The sequence below is a fragment of the Centroberyx gerrardi genome, chromosome 1 (assembly GCF_048128805.1).
Source record: "Centroberyx gerrardi isolate f3 chromosome 1, fCenGer3.hap1.cur.20231027, whole genome shotgun sequence".
In the NCBI taxonomy this organism is placed as follows: Eukaryota; Metazoa; Chordata; class Actinopteri; order Beryciformes; family Berycidae; genus Centroberyx; species Centroberyx gerrardi.
Genome location: NC_135997.1, coordinates 22980421 through 23001857, shown reverse-complemented (window position 1 = coordinate 23001857; position 21437 = coordinate 22980421). Strand labels below are relative to the sequence as shown.

The following is a 21437-nucleotide window of genomic DNA, read 5'->3' as shown; positions in this document are numbered from 1 at the left end:
AGACTTGTGGTTGCGTGTGTAGTTTACACCAGACTACAGGTCTTAGTTTTCATGTATTAAAGAAAGGGCCGTGAGATGAAAAACTAATCTCTGAAGATTTCTAGATAGACGCTGACAGGGTGAAATTAAGATGAAGTGTCATAATGGGTTGGATATACACACTGTTATGTAATATGATGAACAGCCGTGGCTTCTTGGCTATGAGGCTTAGCAACTAATTGCTGACAGTATCTTGACATTCTAATAAACCCTTGGACTTTTCTTGGACTTTCTTCTTGGACTTTTTCTTGGATTTTCATGAACAACCTCCCTGTCTTCCCTTGTCCTTCTTGCTCCACTTGTGTTTTCTTGAGGGGGTATTTTTGGGATTGCCTAGAGAGCACCTGCTTGGCTCTGTACATGCCCCTCAAACCCACACCCACCCTTACCAAGCCCCACCGTCAAAACTTTGGCAATTTGACTTCTTTTGTGAACCAGATTCTACAACAGCTTGGTCCCTTTGTGAAAGGAATGGGTCAGTAAACAAGCAGCCTAAATTATCATCCATACCAAGTAAACAGTCTTTATTATTATCACACTTTCCAAGTCATGATGACTTATTTATAGAGCTGATAAATTTGGTCCCTCAAGTGACAGTGTCAATACTTTTTAGTTTGAACAGTTGAAGAAGAAAAGGTTGTAGAGGATCCAATTAGTAGTTCTCAAAGTACTTGCCGATAAAATTTGATTTGTTTTGAGGTGAAATGTTTTTTATAAGCCTCTTGGTTTTTTTTATATCTCTCCTGCATGAATTTGTTTGGTCCCCTTCTGTCTGTGTTTTAATTAGTGTGTGTTTTATCACTGTGTTTTTGTCACTTCACTTCTGTGTTTTATCACTGCAAATTAAGTAAATTGTTGGTGGTATGGCCTAATACCCAGCCTGCGGTGCTTTTTTTTAAGGCAGTCAGCTGTCACTATGTTGTTATCCCGCCGGGGCTTTGTCGACTGTCGAGCGGGCCAGCTAGGCATACCACTCATACACAGAGATCAGACAGGCTCACGGAGCAATCCATGTCATCCTAGGAGCCCGGACAGATAGAGAGACAAACATCGCCACGTTGTACCTGTCCAACTGCTAATGGTTTACACAGTTAGGGGTTTGATTCAAGGGCCCTTCCACGCTTAAGTGAATCATTTTAAATGAAATTTCTTTAGTTGTGTTGTTGACACAAAACATTCAATTCCAAACAGTTCTCCAGTTGATGTTATCAAATTGACCGCAACCTTGAGCAGACCATAAAGCTCAAAGGCTCGGAGCTGGAAATTGAAGAGCTGAAAAAGTTCCGTGCTGATGGAGGAGCAGGCCGAGGCCAACAGAGAGGCAGAGGTGGGAGGCTCTGGAGAAGAAGATCAAAAACTCCACAAAAAGTCCAAGAAGCCTTCCATAATAAGGGGAGCTCCTTACCCCAACTCAGAGGAAGGAGAGAAAAAAGGAGAAGAAAAAGGAGAAGATGGAGTCCGCTTGAGCTTCTTCAAGCCAAGAACTTGAGCACACCGACACCTGTGCTCACTCTCTCCTCTCTCCTCTCTCCTCATTCACACACACACACACACACACACACACACACACACTGTACACACCTGTACCCTACACCCTTTCACGATCCACCATCCCCACACACAACCCTACACCCATTTGCAACCCACCACCTGATACCCCACCCCCCTTAGCTTGTATTTTTCATTAATAAAAGATATCACCAATGATATCTCTAAAATAATGCACCGCCTGTATTGTTTTAATTCTGTAGAGAATTATAAGTGGCACTACAGTCAGCATTGTATGCGAAGGATTTAAGACAGCTGGGCAGAGACAATGATGTAGAGAAAATATAAAAGCTGTGTTGGATCTATAGTTGTTTTTATTTGTATATTTTATGGTATCAATTGTTTGTGTGGTTTTGCAATTTAAATGCTGTGAGCCACATCATGACCTTGGGAAAAAAACACTCAATATCCAGCCAAAATAATTTTATACACAGGCATTCATAGAACAAATGGCAAATTGGTTCCACCAGTACCCCTTGCATCAATGTCGATTTTAAACCTTGACATCATCTGGTTTGTAGGATAAATTAAGATCTATGCACTCACAGTACTATATAGTGTTTTAAATCAAAGTATCCAGCAAATGACATTAACATAATACAGTTAGTGGTATTGTGATTGCAGTTACACAGTTTGATTGTTAGGTGAGGTGATATTTGTTCCCCCGGGCCATGATACATGGGCAACTTTTTGAGGCAGTTTTGCCTGCAGCTATGACCAACTGGATGTATTCATGATTCTTTTGATCCTTTCATCCCACTGTGTTATCCACATTGACGTTGGCCCACTTGCCAATCCGCAATCTAAGTGCAAGTAATAGACACTAATTCTGCCTTACCATATGACTGACACTGACACATGAACTGACTGAGCCCAGTAAATGTGCTATAACAGGCCTAGACAGTGACCTTAAACATTAAAATGCTCTAATTTAGAATTTCTCACAGAATAGTTTAAACCACATTTCTTTCTCATTGCTCTATGTCCAGCAAGCTGTTCCTTTTCCCATTGGAATTGATAGCTATTAGTAGCCAGTCCTGGATGTTATACAGTGGAAAACAATTGGTATACTAAAACACAAAACGTGTGTCTTTTAAGTGACTGTTCACCAGAAAATTCCTTGTACCTAAAGTGATAATCCACAAGTTGTTTTTCTTGATTTTGGTGACAAGCAGTCATTGCTTTGGTGTTTTGCACTCAATGCAGGCACTGGCCCAACATACTGTAGAAATAAAGACACTCAGTGTGGACTGCAGCTTCTTATATTTCTTCTGCATTTATTCCAAATGAAGGGTGTGTCTAGGGGGTGGCCAAGGGTGGGAAGGACCACCCCTGAAATCTGATTGGCCACCTGAGGTGCCACCCCAAAATCCTGAGTTGTGATTGTCTGATGGGCATGTTAGAGGTAGGCCATCAAGCCAGTGCATTATTTATTTTTTCTGCTTTATTTATGCTCCTGTGTTCGACGAAACTTGTCTTCCAGCCATGGGGAGCAAAGAGAAGATCAAACCAGGGATCTTATAATCAATGAATCACTATTGTATTAGACAATAGAGAGGAGTAAAATGCACATTTATTAATAAGAAAAAAGTTGTGAATCATTATTTTAATGATGGCTGAAAGAAAGATAAAAGTCAATCTTTAAAACAATTCCCCCTAACAGTGAGGAAAGAATGTACACACACACACACACACACACACACCCTCAAGGTAACAGTTGACAATCATATAGTGATGAGTATTCCCAGAATTTGCATCATGCGGGGAAGTAAATGGCCCTGTAAAACTGATGTCATGGTCTTTGAAGAGCCACATGCGAACTCTAAAGACCTTTGGACATCATCTTCATTAGCTGGGCATGTTGACATTGCCTGTTGATGGCCATGTATGCATCACTGATTTATTGCTGTCTTTTGTTGTGAGGTAGGCTCCTCATAAATCTAAAGACACAGTGGTTTGTTGTCAGGCTTTGGGACAGGAGCCTTTGTCTTCTTGGTATATCAGAATTCAATATGTGATCTCTTCAGTAATTAAACGTTTGCTTTTATTCACACCGAAACAATTGAACACTTAGTAGGAGGGATGCAAAATGGCCACCCCCAAAGCAAACACAGACCAAAGCGGTGACATCAAGTAAAAGCAAAGGATTTTCCGTTTTTTGTGATACTTTAATTCACCAGCGCTGCAGCATCAGACCACAGACAATGCTGGTGTCATTCCCCAAGATGTTTGAACGGTTCATCATAGATCTGCAGAGGCAACTGGCTAGAGTCAACTCAGAGACAACAAGGGGGGAATGGATGATTTAATTGTTAATGTCTAGACTAGAGTTGCTCACTTCCTTCTCAACACTCAATTTACCTATGTAGTCCTGTTGATGATCCACCCAGTCCATCTGAGTCAGACGCTCTCTCTCTCTCTCTCTCTCTTTCTCAAGCTCATCACTCCGGTTTGGATGTGCAGAACTCATATCTGAGGTCATGTAGAAATATCAGTCGAGTGTGATGAGTGTGTGTGTGTGTGTGTGTGTGTGTGTGTGTGTGTGTGTTCAGGATCACAGATGCCTGGGTCATTATGTCATTGGTGTGTCACTTTCCCTCAGTGGATTAACACAGCCAGTAACCTTATGTGACACCCATCTAATCTAAACAAAACATGAAAAAGCAAGCGTTACATGGTCTGAGAAGGAATCAAGAAAACCAGATCTTTGTGTGTGTGTGTGTGTGTGTGTGTGTGTGTGTGTGTGTGTGTTAGTTCATGGCAGGTAGCCTACCAACGAGTCAAGGCGGGTCATCTGAAATAGAAACTCTGAGGTGAAAACTGTCTTCAGAGGATGAAGGTGCTATGTGGCACTGTGGTCATCAGTAACAGTGTCTTCTTTCTGACATTTATTCTAATTAGATTTCGGACAAAAATAATGGATGAGCTGTTTTCAATCAGCTGCTACTCCACATTTAATTCAATGCACTCGTCCGGCCAACTCTCCTCGCTGAGCCCCGTCCCTACAGTTCACAGATCCACTAGCAACTGGAGAGTACCGGACCGTCACTGGGACTTAGATTACTTGTTAGGCCTGTCACCTATCCACACTACTTATTGCTCCCACTTATACAGATCCATCAGTCTGTCACTTGGGGAAGCGTACCCAGTAGCAGCATTAAGAACTGACTCCAGGAGAATAAGGCAGAAAGGATTCTGGGTTTTAAACCTGTGCCGGCAGCAGCTGCGCCTGTGTAATTGACATTGCCTCCTCAGATTTTAGGGCGGGCCAAATTTAGCACGGGTCTCAGCTCATAGCCGGGGCTCAATATAGCCCAGGGCTTAGTGCTGACTCGGAAATACCACCTCGTCCTGACACTCTACTGACAGAGGAGACACTTAAAGAGACCTTGTTCGGCTGCCAGAAGTCACACCTCTGTTATTCACTTGGATTAGAGAACATGCAGCGGTTCTGCATCCTGTCATTACTGCTGCTGTGTGAGAGGATGTAAAACAGACACGCAGAAATATATTGAATGTGGTTTCAAGTGAAGGTGTGCTTCAGTCTTCTTGCCACCCTTAAACAGCATCACAAGTGGACACATCACTTATAAGGGAAGTCAAGTGTGCATCATGTTTTCTAAGTATCAAGATGTTTTCAACATCCCAGGTCTGGGACGTAAATGTCATTCATGTGGATGAAATATGCAGTGAAAAAAAAAGTTTTAGAACTGGAATAGTTGACTGATTTTTTTCCCTCAACATCCATGAAAGGAAATCCAGGGTTCATACTCAATTGGACATCAAAGTGTTTTCAATCACTTTCTTGTTTTGTGAAATACAAGGACTCAAAATTGGCATGTTTTGGGGTAAGACATGACATTGGTTAAAATTAGATATCATAGAGGCCTCATTTTTCACTCCTTATCTTGTCAAGTCAAGAAAACCTGGTGAAATCATTGATTTTAAAACTGCTGAGAGAGAGAGAGATGAATTTGGGTACTATATTTTATATTCTTTTAAAAATCAAGTACTTTCAAAGCCATCGATTCATTTTCAAAACATATTTTTTGCCCATCAAAAAGACAATAGGAACCCTGGAAATCAAACGATGGATATTAGAACAAGGTACAGACTGTCAGCTTGGTCAAAACTCAATTAAAAAATAAAAAATCGTAAAAGATCTTTGTCCAGGTGGATACAGTAACTTTTTTATAATGGAACGAACTACTGCGGAAGGTGTCACTGTCAAATATGGTACAATAAACATTAGCACACTACAAATTGAGGACAGTAATGGCAAATGTAAATCATTAGTGTAAAATCCTGTATCTCAAAACAAAATGCACACACACTCTATCATCTGCGCTCCAGAAAAGAAACAAAAACCACAAGAAAGAATATGAGACATTCAATTATTTTGAAACCCTTTATTTTCAGTGAATACAAAAAAATATTTTTCTTGAGGCCAGATAAATAGCTTTCATAGTGTATGCTATCGCTTATCTTTATTGTAGTAATTTCATCATCTTAATTCTGTTAAGGGAAAAACATACAGGTATGAACACTTCAGTTTCTCCAACGCCACTGAAATGTGTCACTACATCTTAATGGTGACAGATATATCTTAATATTCTTATCACATTTATCTTTCATAGTGGCTTAAAAAGGACGAGGAAAGAAAATGACCATCCATAAAACTTCAGTGATTTTGCTTGTAACATACAATAAAGCGGTTGACAGACCCAGAGCTCCAGTCCGTCCTAGTTCAGAAGCATTGTGGTACATGCCCATGGAATGCAGTACAAAAATGTGTTGTCTTCATATATATAATATACATACTTATATATATACTGATGGTACATTTTACACAGCGACACATTTTTTTTCTTCCACTGACGGACAGTTCCTCTGCCGTCCCCAAAAGGCCATATATACGGCAGAGAGAGAGAGAGAGAGAGAGACAGAGAGAGAGACAGAGAGAGCGAGAAAGAGCGAGACTGGGGATGGAGTTGGTACAGCATTTAGAGGAACAGTACATGAACAAGTGTGACATCAACATTAGAAAACCCCATGGACATGAAACCCACGTTCCCAAACATCAGCATGTCCAGTACCTTCCATCGACCGATGAGGTGAAGCTGTCACTCAAGCAGACCACAGACGCTGTATGGGCTACAGACTAAGGCACTAATAATAATAACAATAACATCACTACAGACTTAACTAATGAGCAGTGAACCCCCCCCCACCCCCACCACGCAAAACAATGTCAGAAAACACCTCAGCATCCCAGACCCAGCTCACAAAAGGATGGTCAATCATGAACTGTTTGCAGCTGGCGTGGGATATTGTCCTTATGTGGAGGTCAGAATCACTCAGTGCTTCCTTAAAGGTTTTATTCTGTCACTGTACCAAAGTAGTGAGGCATTTGAACCACAAAGCCATGCATTATGAGAGCAGGACCTAATCTTACAATATAGTTTAATATCGAAACACTGCCCATATAGTAAGACGAGGGAGTCAAACACACTACAATCAAACTCGGTAAACAAACGGTTTATCTATTGCAGCAAGTAGCATATTCATGAAAGTAGCACGGAGCACCCTTAGATCAAGAGAGACTGACGGACAGAAAAGGAGAAGGATTAACTGCAGTGATCAGGGTTGAAGTCACTTCACTTTCAGTTCTCTTAATTCAAAACGTACCTTGGAACTGCAAATCACATAATAATAGTCTTCATTCGCACTGATTTTATACATCAGATTTAACTCGATGGTAAATGATTTCCAGATTTTGAATTCTGATGGAAATCCGCTTCCTGAATTTACTGAAGTGGAAGTGAATCGACTCAAATCAATCCCTGGCAGTGATCCAGTATTGCTGGAACTACAACTACATCACTCTCTCCCAGTGGGAGAGGGATTCATAGGGAGGACAGGGCCGGAGTAAATCTGTTGGGAAGAGGAACCATCAGAAGAAGCACAAAGTGCATAGTCAACGAAGCGGTACCGCATTGCATTCAATGTATTCAAGAGGTCTGAGGCGTTCCGAGAGCGCTCTAATTTGCATTGAGTTGTAGCCTATCACACACCAGAAACAGGTTGCAAGTTGCCTGGATTGCTCAACCAATCTATTCCTATAGAAAGCAAAATAAACAATCAATTATCCAACATAGTTTCCTAGATTATTACTTTGAGTTTCTTACATCAGTTATCTGTACAGTGTTCAAGGAGCTGGGAAATTTAGCTTTGCACGGTGTGAGGAAACCAATACTGCCCCCTAAAGCACCATCCATGTTATTGCATCATGAACTTGCCGTTTATACTGTATGGCTCAATAACTGACCTGCAAAGAAATGGAAAGACATCTGAATCGGTAAGAAGAAATCTGATAAGTTATGCCGCCTGGTCCAGGAACCCATCTGTAGCACTAGAGGCTCTGCTAGTGGTGGTGAACAGCTGAGGCAACTTCTGCTTGATAAAGACACACTTTCTGCTAAAAATACTTGGGAGTAACAAATATTCCTTCTACGGCAATACGTCTTCCTATGTAGAAAAGCATTCACAGGAACAGTATAATGTAACGTACTCTACTTGAGTCTTAGAGGCACAATGACACCTGTACTCAAGGGCTTAGACCGGCATGTAGAACTTTCATTACATCTTAAAAAGACGGTTACTTTGCATTTAAAGCCCGTCTATTTCAGGATAAAAAGTGTCAAAAAAGAAAAAAACAGTGAGTAAAAGATGCTTATACTACCGTCTCCAATAGAGGAACATTTCCATAAAACAACCATCCATTATTGAAATTTACAGCATGGTCCAAAAAAACATCAATATCCCAAATCCTGCCTGCCTTCATATTAGGATTAATGACCACTGAATTACTGTGTCAAGACACTCTACGGATTCACATGATTCAAACAGATATTAAGGTGCCAAATTTGATGTCAACACATGTCACACACTCAATGCCCAACATTCACAAAATATACCGCTCTGAGATCTGTTTTCTCCTTAAGTCACATTGGGGTTATACAGCCACATGACATAAACAGTAATACAATCAATTCTCACCCTTAGACATTTTATGAACTGGGGCTGCAATTTGTAAAACAACAGAAAGAAAGTCTCGCTTGGGGGCATGAGCGCATGTGATCGGTACTGTTTGTCCCAAGCATATCACATTCTGTTTCAGATTATATCATTCATAGTAGTTACGCTGTACATGAGGACATATCGCTGTTCTTCAGTCATTTCAACACATTCCTTATATCGAGACTTTAGTTGGTTTGCGATGCCAGAGGAGGGAAAATAGCCTGTTCCAGACAGTAGTATTATAAACTTGTTAGTCGCTGACCTTAAGACCTTTTCCAAGTTGGGTTGGTGTGGCAGTGGAGCCCACTGTAGGCTCGGGCATCACCGGTCAGTTAAGTCAGTCACAAACATATTCAAAGTCACTGTAGGCCACTACTTGTGTATGTGTGCCGTAAAAAGGACACAAAGTTGCACACAAACACAGATCTGCACCTCACACTGATACATGCGTATGCAGACAGACAGGACGGGACAGACGGACGGACAGACAGACGTCTAGCAGCGGTGAGGAGGCGGCGGTTGGTTGATTAGCTAGTTGTTGTCTTCTCGGAGCTCGCTGGGCAGGAACTTGTACTGCTGCTGCCGGATCTGAGCCAGTTTCTTCCTGGCCTCCTCCAGCTCTCGCTCCTTCCTCAGCATCTCCTCCTGGGCTGCGATGATCTGGACAGACGGCACGCCAAAACCTTTTACCATACAGCACCTAATATTCAAACTGTTTCACTAGACTCTCCTAGACTCTGGAACAGCCTTAAATCCTCAAGTGTATTTGTGTGTGTTTCAGATCTTGCTATAGAACTCATCTTTATAGATTGTTTTTTAATTATGACTTTATTTTACTTTATCTATATCCTTGTTTATACTATATCACTGGGGATTTATGTTGCTTTTTATCCGCAGTTTCTTGTTTTATCCATTTTCTGAGGAAAGGAATTTGTATGTGCAGCTTAAAAGGTACTACATAAAAATATTACTATCAAGTTACTATTCAAACCTATAGACAACAGAAAACACTTTTATAGAGCTCAGTAAACTTTATACAAGAGCAACAACTTGCAACACTGTGTACATAAAACTTGAGCCAACAATAACCAGTTACTGCAAAACACAATACAGCAAAATACAATCAGTGAATGAGCTCTATTCAGATGAAATGTATCAGGTAGAAATGGCATCGTCGTCATGGAGAGAATACATTTGGAATGATTTTCTCTCCAGACAGCAAAAGCTTGTCATAATATTCGATGCTACTGGACAGTCCTACCTGTGCAATTCCACCCACAAACTTGGTCTTGACCACCACGTTGTCGTCGTCTGCCTTGTCGAACGCTGCCTTCTGGGCCGCCCGCACCAGGTTGTCTGATGCCCTCTTCACCGCATTCCCAGCAGCCTTTAGGGGAAACAGATCCATTGAGAGCAACAGCAATTAGCAGCAGGCAAAAGCAAATAACAGGACGGATGTTACATTGTTCCACCTCCCATTTTCCGTAAAGCCCATTTTCTCTAAACTCTCTAGATAACAAGTGGAAAACCATCCCGTCCTCATAAAGGCCCCCGCCTGTATCAGCAGTCTCTTCATCATTTCACTGTTTTAAAGACAGAGATAGGTAGAATAATTGGTACTTTATTTAGCCCGGAGGGAAATTCAGCTGTCACAGCCGCAATAAACAACATAACAAAACGCTGTAATAAAAGATAATAAAGAAATAAGAACACTGTAATATCCTGCTGTAAAACCACTGATCTGAATAAAAGGCTGTGATATGAGGGCCAGCTTTTCCAGCAATTATGACAACAGCAATTTTAAATTTTACTTTTTTTTTTTTTTTTTTTTACATAAACCCAGTATTTTTTCCAGCACAGTTTGGTTACCTATCGACACTGTTTTTCACCAAGTTGCATGCAAGATTTTTAATTATGCACAAAACATGTTTGTGTACAATTAAACATTAAAGATATAAAGTAGTGGAATGAGTCTGAAGCCTTTCTGTGCGCAGTACAACACTTTCATCTTTGTAAGTGTAATTATTCCTGATCTCGCCAGCAGCTGAGAAGAGCACCATCGCTGCACTGCTACATCCTACTGTCCCGTCAGTAATTCAGCTTAAAATAGCTCCCAACCTATCTACTGAGGATAAAGAGCATCATACACAATTCCCCTTCCTTGTTGTCGGCAACATCACCCATGCCCCCCCTCTTAAAGGTACTATATGTAGCATTTTGTGTTTCTTAAAATTAAGACCACATTTCCCACAAAACCTGTTGCATCATGTCGAAAAGAGGATGTTGCTAGTTGTCCCCCTCCCTTTCCCTGGCATCACTCAGAGTGCAATTGTTTTGAAAAGCAAGAAGAGGGATAAGAGTCAATTACAGCCCCCACAGCGAATATGCATTCAGACGAGGTGAGATAATGGGAAGTTGAAACTATGCAGTTAGGATAGTGGAACTGAAACAAAGCTGTGTATTACTTGCAAAATAAAAATGAGGCCCGCTTTTTTGCTGTGAAGCAATCCAGCCGATTTCCTGCAAAATCCAACCAGGTGACACACAGGGCAAAATGCAGTGTAGAAACAGATAGAGATAGCAATCTTCTCAGCCATGGTCTCATTTGTTTACAGTAATTATAAAAAGCACGCTGAGGAAGGCTTGATAGCCGAAATGTCCGTGCCAAAACAACAAAGAAAAATAAAATAAGAAGAAACCGAGTGTGGGCAAAACATCTTTGTTTTTTTCAAGTTTGTCTATATGAGCCGACGCACCAAAAATGAACAATAGAATTCTGTCTTTTACGCGACTGTGTTTGGACTCTATGTTTACAGTAATTATACTAATGTCTCAAAATTAATGTGGTAACGATTGATTGATGTTAAAATTTGAATCTCGGCCTGTAGAGACTGAGCCGCGGTCTTGTTTTGCAGTGAGTCTGTACCTGTAGTCTCCTCATGGCCTCAGAGTCCTGGTCAGCTTTGACCTTACAGGCCACCAGCAGCTGGGCGGTGGAGGCCGCCACCTGTTTGGCTGAAGAGATGAGCTTCTCCTCGCTGGCGTGGCCTTGCACAGAGGCGTTGGCTGCCTCACACAGGTTGCTGGTCGCTGCTGCTACCATGCGGGCCTGAGGTGGGGGGAGAGGGAGAAGGAGAGAGAGAAATAAAAGTTTAACAACAGTCATCGCTGTTGGCAAACTGGCGCAACATCGCCTCAAAATGTAACCTGCATATATAATGGCTCTTCAGTAAACACTTACAGCTGAGATGAGGCCCTGGGACCACTGTCCGTCATCCACGGCGTTGGCGGGGATGGAGCCCACTTTGCCCTGGGCCACCAGCTCCCTCTGGGCAGCCGAGGCAGATTTGACCAAGGCGCTGGTGGCTGCAGCGATGGACTTAGCAGCCTCCAGAATCTGCTCCTCAAAGTCCAGTGTCTCGTCCGCCTGCTGAGGGGGAGGAGACCAAACAGTCAGACTGGATGGGGGCCCTTCACTGGCCTGAAGTGTGGGAACTTTTAGTATTAGACCATTCATTTAGAGTATTGAGAAAGTGAAATGCCACGTAAAAACAAAGTTCATCAATGTTAAACATATCTATTCCATTTGTCAACATAAACAAGTCTCTCCCAAAGCTAGAAATAAGACAATTAGGACTCTGATCAGTGATGTCCTCAAATGACATTCACTGGCAACCAATAGGAGACAAACTTTGTGGACTATTTGGGTGATGTTCCAGTGATATGGACACATTATCTGGTCCAAAACGGTTAGGAAAATCCCAAATTAAAGTTCATTGAATGTAAAAGCTTAAAAAAAAAAATAGTAAGCTTTCAATATATGACAGTGATAGAAATATTACCTTAAATACAAAACAGATTTCATAGCTTTTTGCTTTGAAAGAAAATTGTCCTGAGTGCAATTTAACAAGTCCTGTTGAGAACATTATTCCCATAGACAAACTTATGAGACTTTGTCTATGATGGGAAAGTTTTCCATCAATACTGAGGCAGCTGGTGAATAAGAAAAGCGAAGACGATTTCCAAAAAACGATACTAAGCGAGCTTTACACAGATACAAAACAACTCATCATGAAACTGCAATAGCTGATGAGATAGGTGCAAACAGACGAAACAAGACTCTGCACAAAGAATATCTATCAGCATTACCCATCCAAGTGTATTCAACTTCAGTCTGCCTATTAAAAACACCAACACACCCACCCACGCATGCACACACACACACACACACACACACAAACAAACACATTCACAGCACAAATCTGTAGACAGAGCGGGACACTGTAGGAATATGTTTGATATATAGTTGGGACTGAATAACAACCTAATATATCAAACATATCAGACAGAGCCCTGCAGAGAAGGCCTCCGGTGGTAGGGGCAGGCAGGGAGGGAGGGGGGTTAACTGGGACCCACAGGACGGCTATACTGGGACCGGCTATAGCTACAGCTACCATAGATAGATGGATGGATGAAGATGATGAAGGAGGAGGAGAAACATGGCGGAAGTGTTGTATGGGAGAAGGGGAAAGGGCAGAAGATGATGTATAGGTAGTGGGGAAGGGGTTGTAGTGAGTTCTCGCCTCAGCGATGAGGAGAGTATCAGCTACAGATAGACTGATAAAAAGATGGATACCCAGTGAACTGGGTAAAAAAAAAAAAAAGTGAATGTCTTAGACCATAATAGCTATGGGATGTTCAAATTTAGAGACTCTGGTTAACTCGTGATCTTCAATCTAGGCCACAGAAAACCTGATGGGATCACGTAAACAGGGAGGAGGACAGCACAAGAGACAGAGCACCATTTCTCTGAATGTCACGACAGCAAAACTCGTTATTTTGTTCACGTGCGGTGACACCGGGTACCTATATTTTCAGATGCACCATAAAAATGACATACAGATGCTTATAGACAGCCATAGAGCATCGATAAAGGACAAGAAAAAAAGCAGTCATGCTTCTAGGCTTCGCTACAAAGAAAATACACTGGTTTGATATCTGTACAGTTCAAAGACTTATATTCAAAAAGAGAGGTTCAAATTGAAAAGGTACCAACGCTCTCAGCTGGTGCAAGGAGGGGAACAAAAGAGGAGGCATTGTCATCTTTGGAGTCTGCAAATGTGGTGCAATGATTGCACACTTAAGCCATTTAGTCCTCAGATTTCAGCCTTTAAATGTGGTGTGCACCAAAATGTATTTGATTAAAAACACATTCCCAAATGGAGTAGTGCCTTTGTCCAATCAGACAAAGGCACTACTCCATCTGGGAATTATGATATAAAATAGCCCCCAGCGGATGCAAGAAAGTCCACTGAAATCTACTGACACCAAATCTACTGTGTAAAACATTGACCAATTTAGTGAAATTCAACAATTTGTGAGCGGTACCCTAATGTCTTATTCCTGTGATACAGAGTTTCACCCAGAATATTTTCCTCTTAGACTGGAGAAGCCTCTGACAGACTGAACCAAGTAGAAAATGATTTTCTTTTCAACTGGATTGCAACTCTGTCAGGAGAAACACTGCTGTGACATCAATATCTCCTCCTTGACTTCTCCTCCATGTACCGGCATAGTCCCGGTGCATTATGGGCAGTGTAGTCACCTACCTTGGGCTTGGCTCGGGGTTTCAGCTGCTCCAGTTTCTTAGCTGCAGCTTCGATGGATGCTGCTGCCCCAAGCAGCTCTGTTTCCGCAATTACGGTTGGATCCTCAGGGTCCACCCATTCCGAACCTGAAGCACGCACACACCACGCACACACACACACACACACAGTCAGCACTCAGATATGATAAAAACCTTCACAAAGCAGCGTGTCCACAGAACATGCCTCACAACAGCACCAACACTGTGACCACACAGACAAAGGATGAGTGCCACATATCACCATATCCCATGCACAGCTGATGGAGGCCACAAACTGCCATTCACTGAAATGAAGATGGAGTGATGGGCTTTTTTTTTTTTTTTTTATGAGATGGAGCGTAAAATGAAGCGTGATGGATGGAGCCGATTCTGCATTTTATATACTTGAGTAGCGTGATGGCAGCTGGATTTCAAGATGAGATTAAATGATTGAATCAAAGCTGAAGGTGTTGGGCAGCTTACAACCAGTGAACCCAGTACAGAAGACATTCCTGACTTACCTCCATCTGTGGCAAGAGAAGGAGGACAGGAATGTTACTAAAAGTTGGTTTAAAAGAAGGATCTAAGGCTAAGGATCTCTAATCCATAATTTCAGTTTCATATAAAGATGAAGCCATGGTAGGAGTCCCATTTATCACTGTATGCTGAACTGTAATTCCATCGCTACGTGAGAGGCTTCTATTGTTTGGGGAAATCAAAATTCATTCTCTTTGGCAATCAGTTGTTAGAGAGACACAGGCTCTGTTGTGCTTATTCAGTTTTACTTTACAAGATTTGGGAAAGAACATGTTATAGTAGCCTCTAATTGGAGGATAATCTACAATGTGTACCACTCCATTAACTACGACATACACTACAATAAGTACTGCATATGGGTTGGCAGCTTGTGTTTCATTATCAAAATAAATCGAAGTTAGCACTTACTGATTTAGGTTTGAGTTTAACACATTATTTTGAAAGGAGTCATCAAGTGTGGTGTCACTATGTGTGTGCGTGTGTGTTGGGCGTCAGTGCAAATGAACCCTGCTCTCTCTGTGTGTGTGTGTGTGTGTGTGTGTCTGTGTGTGTGTCATATTACCTTTCATGGCCTCAGCGGACTGGATGAGCTCGGTGACGGCTCCCGCCACCCGTTTGGAACATACCGCCAGCTGCTGCTTCTGCTCTGCAGTGGGCTTCTGGAGGACCTGGACACACACACACACACGTTAAGTCAACACTACTATGTCTGAAAAATGTATAGCAGGTGCACCTCCTCACATAAACTTCTTCTGGTTTGTTGCTCTACCAAAAACGACAAAGTGGTTTCCTACGAATCCATGGGAAACATGGGAATGATGGCACTCCAAAAACACTTTTTCAAAGATTAGGACAAGACTTTACCTCAGTTCCACCATATTTGTATTAATGGCCAACATCTGGATAAAGCATTTTGGCATAAGCCTTTATCAGAGCATCATTCATACAGTATGGACTCACTTCATCGACACAGATAAACATGTTCACAATCACACTTGCATACACACAAAGATACTCACATAAAAAAAAAACAACAGTGTCCAACCTACCAGTAGTACATGCTCCAGTAGGTCGATGTATCCCGTTGTACACTCTGTTCCAAACATCAGCGCTCTGTTCCTCACCTCCACACTGACCTCCGGATGGTACGCTGCTTGCTGAAGGACAGCAACACATACTCACGGGTCAATGGGAGCATAACTATACAACTTTACTTTGACGAGTAAAACTCAGTGTGGATTGTTAAAGTTATTAGCGTCAACACTGCAATGAAATAGTAACATTTTAGAAGATGTAGTCACATTGGAGCCTTTTTTTAAAGGGAATATAGACTATTAGTGGACTCTTGGTGATAACTGAGTGACTTTTGATTCTGGACTAGTGATAGACTCATGAGTTATAATTCAAAGGTCCCCACTGGATTATTATATACTTGCTTATTGGTATGTCTGATACCATTTTCAAGGTTCAATGTTAGCCAGCACTTTAGAGTAGGGCTGAAACGATTCCTCGAGAAACTCGAGTAACTCGATTACTAAAAATCATCGATGCAAATTCTTTGCATCGAAGCTTCGTTTAATCCATATAACTATATACACGCTCAGTGTTTCGCACGGATGATTATTACTGTTGCACAACGCGCTGGAGAAAGAGAGAGAAAATAGCGAGGGGTGAAGAGAAGAGACAGGCCAGAGAAAACGACAGAAAGTGTCCAAAGTTTCGGATCCAGTGTTGCCAACTTGGCGACTTTGTCGCTAGACTTAGCGACTTTTCAGACCCCCCTGGCGACTTTATTTCTCAAAAGCGACTAGCGACAAATCTGCCGACTTTTTCTGACCATGGGAAGCAATGTTAATGTGTTGAATCCCAAAGCATTTGGCAATAAATTGGTTCGGCTGATGCCGGTTTGCTCTACTTGCTTGTCTAATCCAGAGAGGTCTGACGATCACACCGTTTCCCACACACAGCGTAGCTCCCTCCCTCCGCTGAGAGCAGGGACTGTAGGATAGGGTCCACTTGTAATTGCTACCGGCGTACGCCGAAACTGGCCCGGGTGGGCGGAGTCAGCACTTAATATTAAAACGGGATGAGATGAAGGCTAGTAAAGAATGCACGTTAATTATGGCTATATGTAATGGCTAGTTAAGAACGTAAATCAGTATGGTGGCTAGTTATGATGTCCCTAAGTTAGCTAAGTTTTGCTCAAGAAAATAACCACAGAAAATAAAATGCTGCAGTCAATTTGTGAAAGCCTGAGCTTCATTCATGTTATTATTATGATAGTCACACACACATACACCCCCCCCCCCCCCACACACACACACACACACAAACACACACACACCTACTCCCCTCACAGTGATGCATAAAATACCCCAGAAAGCAAAATATCAGGTGGTGTAAGTAGCAATTGGAGCCTAAAATGCACCAGTCCAATACAGCAGGTATATTCAGTTTAGTTTGATTGCAGTGAGTAGGGTCAGCAGGTGTAGGGCAACCCTTCAACATAGTAAATAAATGTACATTAGCCAGTCTTATGAACTTGTATGATATTTAGGCCTAGTAATAAATATCAATAATAATTATTATTTCACCTCGTTTTCAGTAAATCACAGCGTCGTATGGACAGCTTCGTGCGGACAGCTTTTCTCTTTTGTATATTTACTATTGCTCTTTAATAAAGCAAAAGTATTTCTTATCCGATTACTCGATTAATCGATGGAATAATCGGTAGAATACTCGATTACTAAAATAATCGATAGCTGCAGCCCTACTTTAGAGGTTTGAAATGATGCTGCTCTCTTGGCCACATCTCTGGTAAAAAGAGACTCTTAATGCCTACAGGACATTAAGGTTATCTGATAAAGGTATGAACTGTTCTATGGGTTGGGGTGGAGGCGAACCTTGCAGGTGGTGAGCATGTCGGAGATGGCCTTGCGGCTGAGGTTGGCCGTATGGATGATGTCCTCCTGGCGGGCAGAGTTCCCTGCAGCCACTGCTTTAGCGGTTGCCGTGGTGATGCCCTTAGTCATGCGAATGAACTCCTCAGGCGTGGTCGACTTGTCGGGGACATCCTTGGACTGGAAGAGCTGCGGGCGACAAAGTCAGCGGGCTTCATTTGACAAGCAGTATACAAATACAATTTACAGGAAAAAGTTGATGTTATGTTCATAATATTTTCTCTGCATTACATTGCAATTCATATGTTGTAATGACAAACACATCTCACTGGCTTTATGTTGGCCTTTTGGTGATGATACTGTATATTATGGACATAAAAAAAATATTTACACAGTTGAAGAATCTTCATACACTTTGGTATGTTTTTAAAAAAGTTCTGGTACATTATGTCATTGTCTTTTAGCATTTTGAGCATGCAAAATGAGTATAAATAAAACCTTACGTTTGAACAGACTTAATTGTATAAAAATCTACTCTCTATTCTTGCTACTCCTATTTTTCTATTAGGACCCACATTAGCTACTATCACAGCTGAACTAACAGTGCTGAACACACTAAAATTCACTCAGATTGAAAGTGATTGTAAAATCTTTAAATGCATTCAGCAATGACTTGGCTGTGAATGCTGTGAATTTGTGTGTTCATTTAAAAGTCCTCTGTTCTTTGCTTTCGCTCTCACTCTTAAGAAAACACTGGGGGAAAAGTCCTATGGGGCTACTGATAAAAACCCTAGCTTATCACTATAACAAACCTAACGGGGAGTGCTGTTCCTGTGTCAGCCTCTTAAGGGACATGGGAGTGCGGTTCTCAACACTAAACAGATCAGATGGGTAAACAGTGTTGAAAAGGATATATGGTCACAAACTTTTAAATGTATGGACTAGTGAGACTAGTGAGAAACAGACTGTTGTTCAATAACTATCTTTTCACCTGTCAGTTTCAATCAAAATAATAAACCACTGAAAACATCATTCACCGTCAATCAATACATCTATCAGGTCCCTCTGATATCGGTGATAAGACATCAAAGGGATCTGACAGTCCTGCATTTTTGTAGTGTAACATCCACCCGCCCATGTTTCAATGCATATATTCATGTGTCCACCCGTCCGCACCGTCAGTTCCTGTTTGATACACTCTATGGTGGCCTCCAGCGCCCTGGTGCCCCGAGTGGCCTCGTCCTCCACAGCCTTGACGGTCTTCAGCAGGGACGTTACGTTGGTCACCATCACCTGAGCATGACAGGCAAAGGACGGAACACAAAATTAAAAAAGGATGGAGTGGGTGATCCCATTCAAATAAACTTTTAATGATAATTAGGCTGGTGCACAAAAACAGGGGTTTTCCAGCGTTTTCATGTCACAAACCTCCAAATAGACAAAAATGACCACAGACCCCCATTTGCTGAGATTTTGCTTTTACTCAGGCAACCCAGGAATCCCCTCAAGGACCCCTGGGAGTCCTGGGATCCCCATTGAGAACCACTGCACTAAAATGTTTGCCATAGAACATTATAAAATGGATATGTCAAGGGCATAACCAGTTGGTACAGTGCATGACATTGTGATTAGTTACTGTGACAAAAACATCATTTAGCTGATCATCCCAGTGGCAGTTCTTCTTACTTCCATGACAACACTCAAAAACACTCAACACTCAAAATCTATGGTCTAAGCCAAATTTAAGCCATATTAGGTGCATCAAAAGTAGAGGACCATGATCGACTGGGAAGTACCCTTTCTATCCATTCTAATTCAATGGGACAGAAGGAAAATTAGCTATGTAATGTAATATTCACACTAGGAGCACTGTGTGTGTGTGTGTGTGTGTGTGTGTGTGTGTGTGCCGTATTATCTCATTGTTCTTCCTCCCACACACAGTGGGGAAAAAACCAGCACACTTAGCTCTTGCTCATAGATTCCCATTCAAAATATATTTTTAATTCCAGGTGAACCAACTCTAATCTAAACATCTATTTTGTGTTATTGTTAGCCTGTCAAGATGTTAATCATGTCTAATTGGCTGTCTCCACTGTCAGCATAATGTCAACGGTAACAATTAATAACTATGTAATGATAAGCATAGAGAGTGAGTCAGCTGTACCATGCAAGTACCTGGATGGCCACAGTTGATGAAATTGAAATGAAAAATGAATGCATCAGACTGGTTTGCTGGGAGATGATGGGTGAAGAAGCCTCTAAAACTTCTTCTGTGGTAATAGTATTGCATTTGGCTTTTTAAGAAATCTAGGGCAACACTCATCTGCACTGTAATATTAATTTATTTATATCTTTTTTATTTTATTTTTTAAATGTGATTTTAATGCACTTTTCACTTTTCTAATCCTCTTGCACTGTCTTTTTCTGCACTAGTTTACATTTGAAGTCTTTTATCTTGTGGATCTCTTGTCTGTACTTTTGCACTTTTTAATTGTAATTTTTTTACCTTTACTGTATTTTTTATTTCTCTGCAAAGCACTTTGAATTGCCTCAGTGTATGAAATGTGCTATACAAATAAAGCTGCCTTGCCTTGCCTTGCCATTTACCCATGAGGAAGTATTACATGGAACTGAAAGATAGGGGGAGCACAGCACCAGCACAGAAAAGCCCATGGCACCGAGGAGCTGCAGCTAGAATATTAGAAATGCTTTACAATATCTGTTCACCGCAGGACCTAGAAACTCACACAAGGCAGGCTGTTATAAGTTAAAGGACGACCACGGGACTGAATCAGTTATCCTGCAACTCCTCGGCACGCTGTGGTGTCATGGAGCGTGAAACTGAGATTTTTTTTAACTTCACAGCGAGAAGTGATAATGAGCAGTGAAGAGTGTTGTCAGCAGACTCTGAACTGTGGCTTTGAAAACTTACACTGCACATATGCTGCAGCCCCGAGTTCAGTCGCTCCTGAGAACACTGTCTACTCCCTGTTTTATAATCTAGATTGGGAATATGCCAGTTCTCTGTTGTCTTGAACATTAATTTACTGGTTATTTACATCACTGGGTCACTGTCTTCAGTTTAGCTTGTGTGAATACGGTTTTGTAATAGTGGGAGGGGCGTTACTACTGATTAATGGCTTTGCCTGGAGGGGGAGGATGTCTGCTATACAGACAGCATACCTGTCTCTTTGAATAAACACTCACTAGGAAACCTTTAAAGATGCACATTAGAGCTAGTGGGAACTATTTCCGGTCCTTCTGCCATGAATCGGCCAACCAAATGGATTGTGGAACACAGAATATAACCAGAATGGGTCAAATGAAAGAAAAACAGACATTTGAGATTTGAGATATTTGAGATAAAAAATCCAATTTGAAAGTATCGCCTGCAGGGGCAGTGTAGCTCCTCAGAGACGGACATTGGCATGCTGGGCAGGAGTGCAAACGTCTGGTACAGGGACACCAACACCTTACCTTGGCAGCGCCCTTCAGCTGGTACATAGACGGGTCATCTGCTGCCTTGCCCGCGGCACACTTGGTGGCACCGATGAGCTCAGCCAGGGCTTTGGCCACGTCTTTGACAGCGTTTATCAGAACCACCTAGAGAGAGGACACACAGATAGACAAGGCTTTATCACCACTCGGTCTGGGAGAAGGACAAAACAAAAAAATTACCATTCACAGTTCAGTCTCCCATGCTACTT

General features: G+C 41.8%; 1 protein-coding gene across 1 annotated transcript in view; it reads right to left on the bottom strand.

Moving 5' to 3' along the window:
- Nucleotides 1-6874: 6874 nt before the first annotated feature.
- Nucleotides 6875-21437, bottom strand: part of tln2a (talin 2a) — a 94078-nt gene continuing 79515 nt past the window's right edge. Inside the window, exons 48-57 of the mRNA XM_071910512.2 lie at nt 21208-21333; nt 18907-19023; nt 17734-17919; nt 15880-15987; nt 15393-15498; nt 14277-14401; nt 11909-12097; nt 11594-11776; nt 9929-10054; nt 6875-9327 (exon numbers count right to left, since the gene is read on the bottom strand). Of these exons, the coding sequence (XP_071766613.1) occupies nt 9199-9327; nt 9929-10054; nt 11594-11776; nt 11909-12097; nt 14277-14401; nt 15393-15498; nt 15880-15987; nt 17734-17919; nt 18907-19023; nt 21208-21333 (1395 nt within the window). The 3' untranslated portion in view covers nt 6875-9198. The remainder of the gene's footprint in view (nt 9328-9928; nt 10055-11593; nt 11777-11908; nt 12098-14276; nt 14402-15392; nt 15499-15879; nt 15988-17733; nt 17920-18906; nt 19024-21207; nt 21334-21437) is intronic.